The 16,911-nt window shown below is 38.0% G+C and overlaps 1 protein-coding gene across 1 annotated transcript in view; it reads right to left on the reverse strand.

Moving 5' to 3' along the window:
• Positions 1-483: 483 nt before the first annotated feature.
• The window catches only part of PRUNE2 (prune homolog 2), a 133,392-nt gene continuing 116,964 nt past the window's right edge, over positions 484-16,911 (reverse strand). The window contains exons 14-18 of the mRNA XM_026064356.1: positions 13,250-13,418; positions 7,397-7,499; positions 3,868-3,999; positions 3,634-3,720; positions 484-586 (exon numbers count right to left, since the gene is read on the reverse strand). Of these exons, the coding sequence (XP_025920141.1) occupies positions 484-586; positions 3,634-3,720; positions 3,868-3,999; positions 7,397-7,499; positions 13,250-13,418 (594 nt within the window). The remainder of the gene's footprint in view (positions 587-3,633; positions 3,721-3,867; positions 4,000-7,396; positions 7,500-13,249; positions 13,419-16,911) is intronic.

Consider the following 16,911-nt stretch of genomic DNA (forward strand, 5'->3'; position numbering starts at 1 on the left):
GTAAAAGTTATGGAAAAATATGGTATAAGGGATACCTGTGGAAGGTTTAAGGTTTCCTCTTTTCCTTCGGGGTTACAAGGAGTGAGTGAACAGTCCATTCCAAATCTGATTATATAGTCATAAGTGTGATGAAGGGACTTTGAGCCTGAAAGCTTGTCTTCACTTTTACCAACTGCATCATTAGGTCCAGTACAAAACCTTCCTTTTCCTATAAACTTTGGTTCCCTTAGGATTACATATTTTTTCTGGTTTGTTTTTCAATGATAGAATGTTTTACTGCTTCAGGGTTTGAGAGCGGAATTTTTGTGAAACAAAATTTAAGTATTTGTAAGAAAATCATGTATAAGTTTTTAAATTTTCTTCAGCCTCTCAAACACTACTATGCCTAAATAGGACTTGGAAAGTAAAACCTGGTTATGCTTCTGGCTAGTAGACAGCCTGACTAGTTAGTGGAAATACTTTTCATTAGCACCAGTACATCACTTACTTGACAATACTCTCTGGTATGTGTACATATTCCATTGGAATCATCTCACGGAGTTCTGCTAATGTGCTGACATACTGTATCTTACTGCTGAACTTAGAGCTGAAACACAGAAACAGCATATGTAAATTGAGTTTCCTCCACAAAATCTCCCATGATTGGAAAAAATAAACAAAGACATTTAGYTGTAATCTAAGCATTTGCCTATTCATATTCCAGTTATATATAACTATATAAGAGTTATATAGTTCCGATGATCATTAACATATCTGTGTTCTAGTGAGGCTGGAATCAGGTCTAGACCTTTTGCTGTTCTTTGGCCAGGCGGCATCACAATATTTAGGACAGCATTATAAATTGTAATGCCTACATATTAGGCAATGCAATTAGTTTTACAGTTTGAAGAAGATGTATTAAAATTCTAAAAAGAACCAAATCCCCTGCAGCATACTTACACCAAAAAAAAAAGATGGGAAGCATTCACTTCAGCTGACCATGATGAATTAGCATTTAGATTTGACTATKACTCCCAACCAAACAGAATACAGCTGAACTTCCACTTTTATTTGGATGCGTACAGATCTGACTGGGTATGTGCATATTTATTCTTAGTGTAGGGCCTTATTATGAGGAAATATTTTCCTTGCTTAGTTCAATCTGTGCTATATGATCATTTATTACGTTTGAGAAATGATCATACAGAAAAACCTAAACCGTTCAGAAAATACATTTTAAAAAATCAAGACTATTCATTTACTTAATCTGATTTATTGATATGTAACAGTCAATGAGGAATGTATCTTTTTCATTTGACTCAAACCAATTTTCCAAATCCAGGTCTGATCATATTTAGACARTCTTTGAACATCAGTAACAGTGATGAATGCATATTGAGAATGAATGTTCTTAAGTCTAGGCCATGAAAAACAGAACATATTGTTCCTATTTACCACTGATTCAGGGGTATGATCAGACAACAAAAAGCATCTAAAATAGCTCTTATCTAAAAGTTACTACCTCTTGCCTTACCACATTTATCTTCTTTATCAAATAAAGTAAGACAACTAAAACAGGAATCCATCAAGGTATTGTAAATAGTTGTTTGAGTTCATTAATTTTACTTTGCATTTCTAACAGATGAGCATCATTGGAGCACACAGTTGCCACATGCTAATCTCAGGTTTTAAGATGCATGAATCACTCATAATTGTCTGATCAAAGCCATGATAACTTATAGATAATTCTTAGCATTTTATTAGAAATGTTAATCACAGCCTAGATCATCTGATCTGCCAGCTGAAGCAACTTGGCAAGCAGCAGCCTGACCTGGAAACATCTAACAACTGAAAAAAAACACAAAAAATAAAATTGTTTAAAGGTTGTTTTTCCACTTGGGGTTTCTCCTGGGTCCACTAATTCCACCACAGTGACTGATTTCTACCTAACTGCTTCATGTGGAAGTCTGTGTATTGGCATCCCAAATATGTGCCTAAAATAAGAAGTCGTTCTTTCTTTCTGATATTAGGCAAGGCATGCTGCCACTTGTATTGAACGTTCTACTGCTTCAGTATTTCCATCAAATGCTGAAAATCTTTCACAGACACTTGTTTTATTAAAAATCTAATTTCCTGCCTAACACAGCTAAAATGATCTCTGCTGTGAATAACTGATCCATAAATGATATCTAGGACCTGAATCCAGCCTTTTTTTTTCTATCTTTGCAACCAATCTTTTTTTTTTTTTTTGCCTTCCTGGGCTTTTTATTCAGTTTTCTCATACAGCTCTTCGGTCCTCAGTGAGGGTTCAAATACCTCCCACCCTCAACTCTTCTTCAGCCTAAGTCACACTGGCCACATGTACTGCCCATCTTTTTACAGCTCCCATTTGTACTTTTTTTTTTTTTTTTTAAACKTCCGACAGGGACTCAATCTACTTCTCGGCTGAAAGGAAATTTTTAATTGGTCCTATTGTCTCAAGTTTTGTACTGTTCATTCTCCTCACCGAACTCGGTTTATAATACTTCTTCCCCAGTTTGGCAATGCAATGCCTGTGGTCACTGCTATTCAGTATGGCCATCTAGAATAAATGATTCATGAACTGATACAGGTGTTGAATCTTTGATTTTATTTTAATTTTACTGCCCACCTTTTCTCTTGGAGGAAACAGGGTGCCACCAGAATTCTCTCAGACACCAAAGGCAACTGAATCAATCTCCCATGACTACTATTGCTAATTTTAACTACGGCAACCCTGTTATAATATTTTTCTTAGTTCTCCCTTTCTGCTTGGTATTAAGTCACTGTATCAGAAAGAGTAAGCTTGTTATGATATTCTGCCTGTCACACTTTGGCAGTGATGGGAGAACTCACTTGTTTTCCCATGCCCAGATTCCCCTGCCAGGACAGAGCACTCTACGACTGACACCTTCAGCATTCTCGTCTGTAGTCTGGTGGCAGATTTCTCTGCAGTCTGTCATGATGCACATTATTCTCTGTGTAACCTGTGTAGATGGGATGCATCTTCTCTTGCTTGAAGCAACTCTTTTTCACACCTGTCAGTCTACTCTCTCTGATTGCAGGATTCCAATTGCATACTTGTCCATCTTCTTCAATAATCTGCAAGTTCTTCAGTGTCTAAAACATTTCATTGCTTTTTTACTGATCAAAGAATTATTTTTGGTGGCAGAAAAATTTTTCTGGAAGCTGGCCTCCTACGCCTTCAAACAGCTCAGGGTGCTGGAAGTCTTGGCTAAGCAGCATTTTTATTTTTATTTTTTAACCAGAATTGTAGCTTACTCTTGTCCTGTAGCCACAATTTTTTTAATAAGGTGATTTGTCCAGACTCCCTTCCCACATGCATCTTAGTTGAGCTCAGAATAAACAAAGACAATTTTAAAGGAATAAATTTCCAGTTCTGCATGCACATATGGGCATACGATATCATGCTTGCAATGTAGGCACTGTTTACTCCCTTTATTCACCATTCAACTTTTTTTCCAATCAGGAGAGCGGAAGTCAACTTCAGCTGTCAAAATTCCAACATGAAATGTAAAATGAGTACCTTGCAGCGGGACATCAACAGCCATGTTTGATTATTTAGGAGCTTCAGTATCTTTAGGGACAAAGAAAATAACAATATTCACTGCATACCTTATAAAAGGTCGTGTCACAGCCAGAATTGTCCTGATAAACCATGATGGATGGACAATTATAAATGATTTCAAGTTCTTCCTTAATCTAAGTAAAAAAGAAACACATTTCATTAAAGAAAATACAAAACATGCAGAAAGATCATATACAGTGAACACTGTCATACAGGGGAGCAACAGAAGTTGACAGAGTTTAAAATAATGGCTGTGGATCAGAAAGGAAAATACTGCTCACCGCCGATCAATCATTTGGTAACATTTCTTCATCCAACCAAGTCCTGGCATCCTCCTTCTTGGCGTTGCTCCATTCAAGTAGACAATCATATAGTCTTCGGCTACCATCAGTTCTAAGGTACTTATTACATATCTGAAAAAAGAACAGAAGTAAGTGAGCACATTTTTTACATTATCCATTTAAGCCTAATCAAGACCAGTCCACTAGGCATACATCAATGCAGACCAAGGAATCTACAACAAGGCAATGCTTTCTTTTCGTTTAAACTGAAAGCAGACATTTACAACTGTTCCCCATGCTTCCCATAGAATTATAACTAGCAAACCATAATCTTATCTTCAGAGAATGTGGCTTCCTTCCACAGATACAGTTTCATAATAAGTCTTCCAACCTCACAGGTGGCTTTTTCCCATTATAATCACATTAAATCAAAAAATTTTACAAGGGAAAGCATGACAGGACCATGTGAAGCTCCCAGAACTTCTGAGATATAACCACTGAGAAAATTCTCATCAGTATTAATCATTATGTTTGTTCAAAGCAAAAACAGTAAGGGTCTGAAAAAGAAATGTCTATAATTCTTGTGATCCTCAGATCACCGTTACTGAGTCTGTGACTGCCAACTACAAACCTTTTGAATCTCAAAGCTAATAGAAGCTATCCATCAGTCTGCCTTCTGAGGGAATGCCAACTCCATGGCATCACTTCATTTTGTGAGCACAACCTCCAAACACTCATCAAATTCCTCAGCTCTACAATGAGTATTCAGACAGACCAGCATTCCCAGGGCAACATCCATGTCACCTAGGAGAGCAGGGTGTTCAGTCAAATGAAAGGGTAGCTTTAAATTTCCGTTTGGGACTATATAAGCAGATGCTCTGTCCAGTTTCACTAGTCCCCACCTAACTGGGGAGGAATTTATCATAACAACATGCAAATTGCTCTCTCCCTGTCCAGCCCCAAAACTGCAGTGAAACATCACTGAGTTTCACCTCAGAAAACTGAATGCTTGAGAGTTCTCATTACAAAAGGCAGCTCTAACCCTGCACAAAATAGCCCCTTGCACAGGTGTATGCAAATAACTCAGGATCTAATCTGACCCTTAAATTCGTCAAAACGCAGTTTCTTTAAAACAAGAGTAGGAAACCAAATTCTCAACACAGGGAATGTTATTTTAAACAGACAGAAAGTAGGTAGCAACTAATTGAGTAGTTCCATTTGATGAATTCCTTCTGAATCACTACTCACTCAATGCTTTTCACTACTCTCCTTCTCACCTTCCACTTACACGTTGCCTACTTTTGCCCCACATTTGTGGGATGGATACTCCTGTCCATCAGTGAGATATGGAAGTGTGGGCTTGTACAGCCAAGATGCTGGCTGCTCCACAGGAAATGAAGCCAGCAGCAATGGGCAGCAGGTCCTGCATTTGCTGGGTTCAATCTGGAGTCACTGCACAGTCTAGATCTCTCTGCAAGTGCAGAGGGATRTCAAGCTCTCTTGCAAACCCTACCTATTTCATGCTAGCAAGTTCTTTATTTGAGAAATAATTTTATTATTTGAGATGTTAAGAATTTTTCTCATTGATTAGAATAATTCACTTAATCTGAAAGCAAAAACACTGTTTTTGAATTTCAAAGTGTAGTATTTCTGAGTTGTGATTCTTTAAGAAACTTTTAATTTCTAGACTGTATCAGGTAATCACAAATGACACAGCAGAATTTTCTGTGTGAACCTGCAGCATCCAAAAGAAGTGCTTTAGAAGATGCTGTCTCAGAGACTGAGTTTTGGCTCACTTAAAGACAATTTTACAGGATTAGTCAAAGTAACAGATAGGAACAAGGTACCTAGAATGTGAAGGGAATCCAGAGGGCAATGAAACTGCAGAATACACGAACAATTGAGGACAGTCGTTAATTACAAACTAGAGGGGACTTGTACATTGCAGTTGCAGGACTATCTAAGGGAAACAACCTATATAAAAAATGGGAAGAGATTTAATGATTTGCAAGTCTCCATACTCCTATATGACTTAATAGTAAAGAGCTCACATACATTAAAATATATGTATCAGTTATTGGCTATGTTGTAAATTAACAAGCTCCCTCTATTTCAAAGCAATTAATAGGCTTACACATAAAAGAAAGGAACAATCTGACATTTTCTTTTCTGGTTCTTGTTGTGCAAGAGAGAATTATGAATCTCTAAGTCTCAAAATAAGCTGAAGGTGCACAGCCAAAGTAAACTCTCTGTTACATCACCCCAACAGAGACAGTGGGATGTAAAATATACTTTGACAATATCCTTTAGGGAAGCGGAAAAGCCTCTTAAGGCTTGAAAAGGCTTCCTCTGTGAAGTCCATTTACCTGCAATGCTATCTTTCAAAAGGGGTCTTCAGTGAAGTCAAAGAATAACTGTTTAATGTCAGTCACAGTTATTGGGAGATTTGTTTTCTAGTTAGCAGGTTAAAACTACTGTAGGAATTCTTCCCTTCTAAATCACTGGCCATTGTGTAAATCTGGTACTGTAGATGACATGGGGGATTTAGAGACCTCTTTACCAAACAAATGCTAGCAGTTGGTCTGACCTGGAACAGAATGTTTTTCACACGTAGATACAACGTTGAGGGCTTTGGCTACCTCCACACACATCTTTATGGGCTGGAACTTTGTGGGGCCTGGACCTGTGCTCTTGCAGCGAGGTCTGGCACCTTGTAAGCAGCAAATGGTGAAGGCCTCCAGTAGCTTTGAGACTGACTTATTGGGTTTTAGCATATACAGCCCTGGAATGATTGATTTTTCAACAGCTGTAATTGGAACTAGCTTCAGGCTGTTCAGGGGAGTTGCTGCCTTCACAATTTTTGGCTGCTGAGCTAGGTTGCTATCAGGAGTAATTTTGCTTGTTAAAAGCTGTGATAAATTTGGGTTTACTTGGCAAAATTTGTGTCCAGCCCAACAGGTCTCTGCCATTTTTAGTAACTGATTTGGGAGCAGCTGAAGTCAAGAAAAGTACTTTGAACTGTTTGTATCAGCAATTGTCATTTATCCTGTATTTTTAAAACAAGTGTCAGCAAATGCCCTGTAATTCCTAGAACAACGATGGCATATATTCAAAATATAATACACAGTGATAAATCACAGTAATATATAACACACAATGACAGTGAAAAACAATCTGGTGATCTAGGTTCCTGCTGACTGTTCTCAGCAAGTGCTGGAAATCACTGGTGAAACAGTGCAGTCATTGTAGGTCCAAGAAGGTGCATATACTATATCTCTTGTCATGTAGGGAATTATTATAATCAGATTTGGTCCTGACAAATACACCTTAATTTTGGGGGGCAAGCAGGTAAAGAATTCCTAAATAATACTCCACTGAGCAGTTTACCTAAAATTGCTAGTTTGCTTGTCATTCAGATCACTCCCCTTCTAATGACCCAAATTACCTCTTAATTAAAGACAGGTTCTCTCTCACTATATAATTATGAGTACTAACTCAAAAGACTGTCACATTGCTACATATCACTCACAGGAAAAGATTTTCCATGACATAGTTGTAATCAGTTCGACTGCTGTCTGGCAAGAAGCATGCAGCAAACACAATGATAGCATTCAGACCATCACCATAGTATCCTGTGGAACAAACAAAAAGGCATTTTTATCTTTGTCAAAGGCTCTAAACAAGATAAATTTAAAAAGAAATCTCAGAGTCCTGGAATAGAGTGTATATGTCAATACTGAAGAAGACAGAAAACGAATGAACTATCATCAAGTGATAAGGAAGTAGGACAGTCTGTTATGCTGAATTCCTGGAAAACATGCTTAGCACTACCATGAATAAACTTTTTATAGAAGCCAGTGAGAAAACTCACTCTGCTTTGTTAATARCACGATCTTACATGAAGCCCTGGTTCATTGCATCTCTATTGTAATCATGTGCTGAATGTTCCCCCTAGCCTGAAGAATAAATGGCTGAAGAAAATATCCTACACTTGTTTTCCAGCATCTTTTGAATGAGGATTTCCAAAGTCTCACCATCCAATTTTAGTTTGTCTGTGCAGCTCCAAAGGCCTCATGATATCACAGCTATGACTGCACCCCACTATGCTTTAAAAGCTCCTGGGGAYCAGTTAAATCCTTTGCTGCAAGCTTTGTGGAAAATACTTGTTAGCCTGGACACTCCAGTTGCCCAGTGCTGGCCTTCTCTGGGCTCCAGCAGGGCCCCAAAACAGCTGTAAAGCCTCAAAGCTGCTAGAGCCCAGCACAGTTGTTTGGTACATGTAACAGAAAGGGAAAATAAGAAAAATTTATGATGTATTAATACTGATCAGCCTTTTCCATAATCTTTTACAATCCCTATGGGCTTCTGTGGTACTACTAATAAATATGAAATATTCCTGCATTACAATTGAAGGCCTGGGATTCATTTAAAAGATACATGTAATCATGAGGTAATTTATAAAGATGCTGTAGAAATGGTTGCATTGAAAGAGCACTAGTGATGCACAGTGATAGAGGTTGGATATGCTTGGATGAAGACCTGAAAGACAGAAGACTGGGAGAACCTAACCTTGATGAAGTTTCTCCTTTCTCACTCAGCACCTAAGCTGAGTCTTAGCTAGCTGAAATAAGAAGTAGAAGATGTTTATGTTAAGCAAGTCTCTCCTTATATTTTAATCCCCTTTATCTTTATGGCTTTGAAGAAATCTTTTTTTAAAGACTCCAGAATCCCTGGCAAAGTGCCTCAATACACCTGTCCGTGAAGTATTTCATGCTAAGGAGAGGCACTGTTAAGTAATCTCAACACAATCCCAGTCAAAAGGGGAAAGAACAGAGGCTCTTCATTCAGGGCTCTCAGCTGTTCCTACAAGGACATAAAACGTCACTGCTTCCCTTTTTACAAAGAGCAGCCATAAAAAAGGATAAGCCTCAGAGAGAAAAATTTGCATGTCAGAAGTAAGCCTCCTGCCTTGGGCCATATTGCTTCAAATCAAGTCTTGGCAAAGCAGCCTGCTGAAAGATGATATTGAGCTTTTTTCTTCCTGAATTTGATTTGGCAGATTTGACTAAGTATAATGCACTAGATAAGCTGATGGTACATATTTATTTTGCCAACATCAAATTAAGAATGCTAGCACAGGCCTCACCCACTACAGAATAATTTGGACACTGCAGGAGGCTATATCCTTAGCTTTAACTCCATCCCTCCCATGATGCTGGCATCTCCTGTCTTTCCAGTACTGTTCAGTGGCTCTCAGAGGCCAGAAACCAGTTAATCTACAGATAGGCTTCCAGAGCTAGAGGGAAGCCACTGTACAACAGCTGTCCAGCATACGTGCTCTGTCTTCTGCAATCCCATGCTTCAGCCTTGCAACCTATCCTGTTGGAGGACAGAGACAGGCAGAAGAGCAAAGGACTAGGGCCTGAATTCAAGCCAAACAGCAATGTGAATATAACCAGGTTAAGCCACGTAACAGCATGGTGTGGGAGAGCTTCAATGCACATTAGGAACAGCTAACAAGGATAGTCTAGGCAGAGATATAGGTATGGCTGATTGACTCTGGTATCCCAGAGAAGATCTCATAGTTACATTCAAAGAGTGGCATTGCATTCTCTAGCAGGAATGTATGTGGTGATGGGGGAAGAAACTCCAGTCCTATTTTCAGCCCCTTCACCCTCTAAGAGTGTGACATGAAGGAATACACCAGTCTTCCCAAAAGAAACAAGGAGAAAACAACCCCACCTCCCACACTCACCACTGATATACTCCGTCTTATCGGTTAGACCTGCACATTTCCAGAGAGACAGTTGTCAGTTCACCTAGCCCATCCAAGCTAATTGCTGAGCTGAATCATTAGGGAATAAGGCAGTAGTTTTTTCCTCTGCTTTTCAAATAGGGAGGGGACTTCCTTCCTTATATCAATTTTTAAGTATAAATCCTTAAGAGATTTTCAGGACAACTATCACTATGCTGTCAGAAGGCAGTCCTTCCAACTGGCTCAGGAGTTTGGCAGCAGGAGCACATTGTGGCAGGTGTGTCCACAAAACTACACAATCCAGTTTGCAGTTGTAAAGAAAAAAGATTACGTGCAGCTGCCACCTCTCTAACAGCACACACAAGAAAAAGACATAGATCAGTTTAAACCACCTTTTTGTACACTTGCTTGTAGACAAGGAATGTTCACCCAAGGGAGAGGTGCTTTTTAAATCATCACTAGAAGCTAGTAACAGTCATTTGCCTAAATTCTCAGTCAGTCTACACAAAGAGACAGATCACTGAGAAATTTCTCCATTGACATATGTGGAAGGAAATCTCACACCTGGACTGTCAAGCTATATCTACTCTCCTCTTTTCTATTTTGTAGCTATCACCTAGATTCTGAATTAAACATTACCTACTATTAAGCAGGAAAGAATGTTCAGTAGATCATTGAATCATCAAGGGACAGCAGATCTGACTGAGTAACTTATTTTAGGCAAAATCTGTGCTTAATCTTGARGTAATAGGAAAGATTCCTGGCCCTCTAAAATGCTCCAAAAATACTAAAGTATAGCCAAAGGGACCGTCATATAGAACAGGCCTAGCAATCATTCTGTAACAACTGTTCAAGCTCTCCAAAGTTTTCCCATGGTCTATACATCAAAATGATTAAATATCCACAACTGCAATGAAGAGCTCTGCCACTTCATAAACACAGAATTTAATCCAGTCCTCTTTCCCTTTGACATGGCTAAATTTCAGGAAAATTTTCCAGTGTAACCAGGGGAGGCCTGGAATATACTGTTATGTTTCACACTGTTTCTTTTACAATGGCTAAGCTACTGACCAACTGTCATTTGAAGGCAAAGGTAATCTAATGTCCTTTATGTCAAATTTGAGCAATTCTTYGTAAGATTTTGCCCAGGAACTTATTGAACTTTCCTATCTAACAAAAAAAGATGTCAGACAAATAAAAATCAGGCACGCTGAAAAAATAGCAAGTTAATACAAATGTTCTCAACAGTGGTGTTAAACATATCCCTCTATATCTTAGCATGCATTACCTTGGGAAGCAGAAAGTGTGCAGAATGGAATTACTACAGATTCATTACTCCAAATAAAAAGGCTACCATTTCCAAAAAGAGTGCTGAGTGAGATATTGCCCCTTTTGGGAAGGGCAACTGTCATAAACTACGGGCTCAGCCAATTTATGTTTTGGTAATTTGACAGGTTCAACAGCCTAATTTAATTATTTCATTCAAGAAGAGGATAAACCGTAGAGTTGAATGTAAACATTAAATCATTATAATTCACACTTCTTGTGGTGTTCCTCATTACAGACACATTTTCACTGAAATTAAGCCTTTCTTTCCATTACAACTGCTCAAATGAATTGCAGTCATGGACAGCAGTGATAGTGTAAGAAACCAGTCAAGGAAGTCTGAATGGTGAATAGAGGATTTACAGTACTTGCTTATCAGTCATGAAGACCTAAATTTGAATCCTGATTATTTCACACTGAGGACCAAACTGAGTGACCTACACTCCCATGGATTCTTATGTTCTTACCGTTACCATCAGAGAGTCCTGAAGTTGGCACTGTAACTGGTCCTCTTTCAATAGCCAAGCAATGCTTGATTAAGGGCTACTTCTCCATCCACTAAGACTTCCTGCTATTCATTTTTTATAAAAGCTGGACCCTGAACATCTGTAGGCTTGTGTTCAGGTGCTTTTAGCGCATAGAAAATTTGAGGATTACATCCACAGGTGATATAATTAAGCATAATTTAGTTAACTCATTTGCAACAAAACTGGTTTTTACCAGATAAAGATCCAACACTCAAAATATAGTAGAAACGACTGTTTTAATTATGTTATGGATCAACAACACTACGTCAAAAGAAAGTTCATATAAACTCACAAGTCTTACCTCAGACGCTAAGTTACCCGCCTAAGTTTTTGCAGGATTAGAGCAACTTGTCCCTACTTAAGAGTCACGCTTGGCGAATAAAGCCTCCCAGAAGCCAAAGAAGAATTTACCAGGGAAAAGACACTTAAATGTTTTTATTTTCTTCTCTCAATATCTTTGGTGATATTTACCCATTTGAATTAATTTATATATGTCTTAGTAATAACTGAACTACGCATTCTCTGAGGAAATTAGAGAGCTAAGAGAGCTAAGAGATGAGCTAAGGACACAATATAAAAAGCATATGAGGCCATTTTCCTACTTTAAAATAAATGTTATCTTTGATATGCTATTTGATAATTGTTAACAAATTACATGAAAGAATATAAAATAGCTGCTGGTGAAATTCTACCTGCTGACAATTATAAATGACAGAAAATAACTTAGGCAGCTTAATCGCAGGAGCATGGAATGGAAGCCTCAAGGAAAAGTACATTTTTTCTTTAGACACTCCTCCTGTTTGGATCTGTGCACCCATGTGCAGCACACATCACAGAACACCATACTTCCTTGTGCAGGAAGTTTTTGCCGTAATCTAGAGCAGGGAGTTTTTAAGAACTTTTTCCTATAGAATAAAAGGATTTTTTCTTGCTCAAAGGAAGTTTTAGCCTACAATTACCAGATCATTACTAACACATGTATCTCAGTTTATTTGTTGCTGCCGAAAATGTGTTGTATTTAAAGTATGCATTACTCATTGCCACCCTGAATTGAAAACAGGGTTGATTCATTCTGATCTTTCTTCTACAGTTTTACTTTGGATGAACTCAATTTGCTTCACTGGTGTAATTAGAGACCATACCAGAGTAAGTGAGTTCAAATTAAGGCCTTCCTTCTCTTCCAAAAATAATTTAGCACTGCACTGAATTTAGAGGAATGGTCCATCTGTGAAGGTTACAAAGCCCTTCCATGTCAGCCACCACTTCTGTGAGTACAGAAGCTACTACAGAAGTACAGATTATACCTCTGACACTGGCTGATCTCCTAACAAAACAGGAAAGACTTGTCCTGATGCCAGGGCAAGCATTGTTTATCTGAAAATACTCTTCTGGGAGGCTTCCAGCAGATGACTTTGGCTTCTATTCTTTTGAAGGCTTCTTAAGAGCACCAGCTGGCAGTATCTGCTCAAAATATTTTTTGAATCAGCATCCTATGACCAAGCTGAAAACAGCATGGCTCAGATTAGGGCTATGCCAGTTGTTTATTGGTACTCTTATATAGGAAGCTTGTAATTCCTTCTATCATGACATTCTCTTCCTAATAAGCATGAATATGGGCTCTAAGACACTATAATGCTTCTGTAATGTGAGGGAGTCAGTCAACTCATTGCTTACAGGCATGGCTGAAAAACAAACTCTCTTTCTCCCTGCTAGCATGCTTAATAAAGCATGATTTTTCACTTCAATCTAAAAAATGTACTCAGGGCTTTCCTACCTCCATGCGAAATGACCTTTTTGTAAGGTTCAATGACTTTCATATCAATCCTTTGCTCTTGTTCTCCAATAACCACTGTTCTCCATAACCTGTTGTCCTCTCGCTCCTCCTCAGCAGTGTATTCTGGAATTGATTCAGACTCCTCCAGGGAAGCATCCTTAAYGGCTGTCTGGTGTTCTGAAAAATAAAATTGCATATATTACATCTTCATGCAAAGGCTTTCTATATTCTCTGTTAAATACATTTTAAGTAGATAACTGAAATCAAGTGACTTTTTAGAGTAATATTCTGGATCTGCACTGTTACAAATAAAAGCAGAATYTGATCATGAAATGAGAAGTCTCTCTCTTTTTTTTTTTTAATAACTTTTTATCATTATGAACGTAATAACAACAGCAGCAAACATGACCATACAGAATACTGCCCAAGGATTTTTGCATTTTGCAGGTAATCACACAAGACTCATCAAGTCAGTAAAACTGATTGGCTACTGCATTGCAGCTCTTTAAAAACCTTTGTGCTGCTGGTATGGTAACCACACTAAAATGCAAAATACGAAGCTAAAAGTGAACCAAATGATCCTTATTGTCTAGTGAGAAATTACCCAAGAGCTACAGCTTTTCAACTGCTTCCTCCCTCCTCCAACTTCTCTTCTCCAATCTCTTCACAGCTAGTACCAGCAAATGTGAAGAACATGCAGGTTCATCTGTTCCAGCAATGGGGTATGCTTAAACATACCTTGGATAACTTAAACATATCATTCACCTCCCTCTGGGCCTTCCAGTTGTTCCTTTCCAGGTACAAAGTACAGAGCATCCAAGCAATTTGGCTGTTCACACCAGCACACATGAGGGAGCAGGTACAGGCAGTCCACAACACCAGTGACCACAATCAATAAACTGCATGGCTCTTAAGAGATTATGAAGTCTCAYAGTACAGGCTCTCTGCTGGACACTCTTACCTTTGGAAAAGCTGTAAAGTCATTAACAAAACCTACGTTTTCATTGCACATAGATAAGACAGCAGTTACAACATGTTTTACTGCATGCTACTTTGTTAAACTTAATGGCTGGTTACATAAAAAGCGACATGAAGACTGAATCTGTCCATAGCCAGAATTACTTCATTTTCTTTTTTAGTTATTGAATACAACATACTGCTCTTTTTGTGAACTTTTTTTCTCATCATTTGTACTATAATTCCTGCTGGAGCACCCTTGCCTTGTGGTTAAGTTCACGTATTTTTATTATGTCTTGATTGTAAAGTTCCTACACATTTTCTCTATTATATATATATATTTGAAACAACCAGTAAAATCAATTTTTCTTTTACAGCATTACTCAGGATCTGCAAGGATATAAATAAGAGCAGAATTTGATCAYGTAACAGTCAATAAATGAGGTAACACGTGTGCGTGCATGGCATACATACATGTGCATGGCATACATAAAAAGTAGATCAGGTGTGTTAGTTAAAAATACCAAAGAGAGCTGTAAGAAGAGTTGGGAATAAATGAAAGAAAAGATTTCAATTAGCGAAAGAAGTAAAGAACACAATATGTTTGTAGAAGTCCTCAAGTACTCCTACATATTGCTTTATCCCTGGATTCCTCTGCTCTGATTAATGCTGCTTCTTGAACTACTTGCATGAACAGAGGTATATGATCAATAAAACACACAAATTTATCATACAAACTAAATTATTCATCTGTATGAAACCAGGAACAGATATGTATATTGCATATGTATTACACATATACACACACATAGCCTACATGTACATACACACATATATGCACTGATTATTAATTTGTAGAACTGATTTCAATGCCAAAAGTTACCAGTATTTCCAATGAATTTCTCATGAATATCAAGTTCGTTAGAACAAAAAAGCATGCTTTGAATTTTATTTTTTTTTTAATATGTATTAGGTTGAGCACACACTTGCTTTTTGGTTCAGATATCAAGGTCAAAAACACCTTCAAGCAACAGCCATGCCTGAACAAGGAAAAACATTCAACTATCTCTGACACAATCTCAGAAAATGCCTGCAAGTCTCATAGAACAGTAGCAAATAGAAAACAGGAATGGGGAAGAGAAAACAGGAGAGGAAACAAGTAGTTCTGTGACAGGAGGACTAATGAGGTCTGGTTTTCACTGCCACCTGTCTTGTGGTTGTATTCTCTGCTCCTAATAAGAGGTAAATTCCGATGGAAAGTCCCTTTCTCCAAGGTGAATTCTCTGATGTGTAACAAGAGCTGAACTTATCACTAATTTTCTTCTTTTCCTAATGCCTATCTGCAAGAAACACACAAGAACGAACTTATATTTCAGCTCCTACCTCATTGTCAAATTTGACAGAAACCAGCCAATGAGTTAAAAATGCACCAATGTCAAGATGTATTAATGGTGGAAATAAGGATGGAAGGAACAGACAGGCCAACATGCATATACACATGAGTACATGACAGAACCACATAAGCCTTTTTTCCTTAGGAACTGCAGATAAAGGGAAGTTGGAGGAGATAGAAGGTTGTGAAGAATAGACTGCAAAAGGTAGCTCTTTTTTCAAGTACAGTAATTCAAATCAGTTTAACAACTGCTGTTCAGTAGATTATATACTGTGCAACTGAGGTAGGTATTCATGTGTCCTCAGGGTACAATGCTTATAATATTTAATAATATACTTGGCATTTGCTTTTGAAATAGAACATATTCAATGATGTTGGCAACGACCTTATAAAATAGATTTTAAAAAATGAACCTAAATATTTTAATGCAATTTTGTACAAAATTAATCTTGTAAGATACCACGGGGAAAAAACATGAAGACTGCATGCAAGCAATTGAACTATGCAAACTTTGACAAGTTCTCACAGACTCACTGTTCCTTCAAGGATATATGGTACTAACAGGACTCTATTACACAGCTCAAATGCTTTCAGAACAGATACAAGGATTTGCTACAGGGGATTTTCAGAATAGCCTAGGAAAACTGTCTAGTCAGCTGGTTCTTTGAGGGTTGAAAGAGCACAGTTGAGGGAGAGAAGAACAGCAGGCAGAATAGCTTTAGCGAGAAGAGTCTGGGCTAGGTAACTTTCGGACTAAACTGTTTTGGGGGGGTTGCTGCTCAAGTTTATTGGTGAAACTGCAAATGGTGTTCTAGAATAAGGCCCTGAGAAAACTTACRATGTTGGAACCAGCCAAATGAATTATTTTTGAAGCTGACAAAGGGCAGAAATGATACTAGATCACCTTCTCCTAAGAAGTGGCTATGCTGTACTGCTTGGAGTGTTGATGTTGCGGAGAAGGATGCACTAGTGTGAAATTCAGAAGGGAAACAAACATCTGCAGATAAAATAATGAGCACTTTTTACACTCCAAATAAGATTGGTTTGAAGGGGGAGGGGGGACTTCACCTCTATRTACATATGGTTTTCAATAAATGCAATTTTTCTTGTCATCTAATGTAATAATCATGAAAAGCTCAGCTCAGAAACATGAGCTGGTTGTGAAAGTGAATGTTTCAATTTCAGGTATTAGTATATGCCATGGTGACAAAATAATAAACGTGAACGTGATGACTAACCAATCCCCAAGTAAGTCAGGGCACTAGTTTAAGACAAGTACTTTAGTATTTCCAGTCTCACCCATTTTCTTGCA

This window comes from Apteryx rowi, unplaced genomic scaffold (assembly GCF_003343035.1).
Source record: "Apteryx rowi isolate R43461 unplaced genomic scaffold, aptRow1 scaffold_214, whole genome shotgun sequence".
Taxonomy (NCBI): Eukaryota; Metazoa; Chordata; class Aves; order Apterygiformes; family Apterygidae; genus Apteryx; species Apteryx rowi.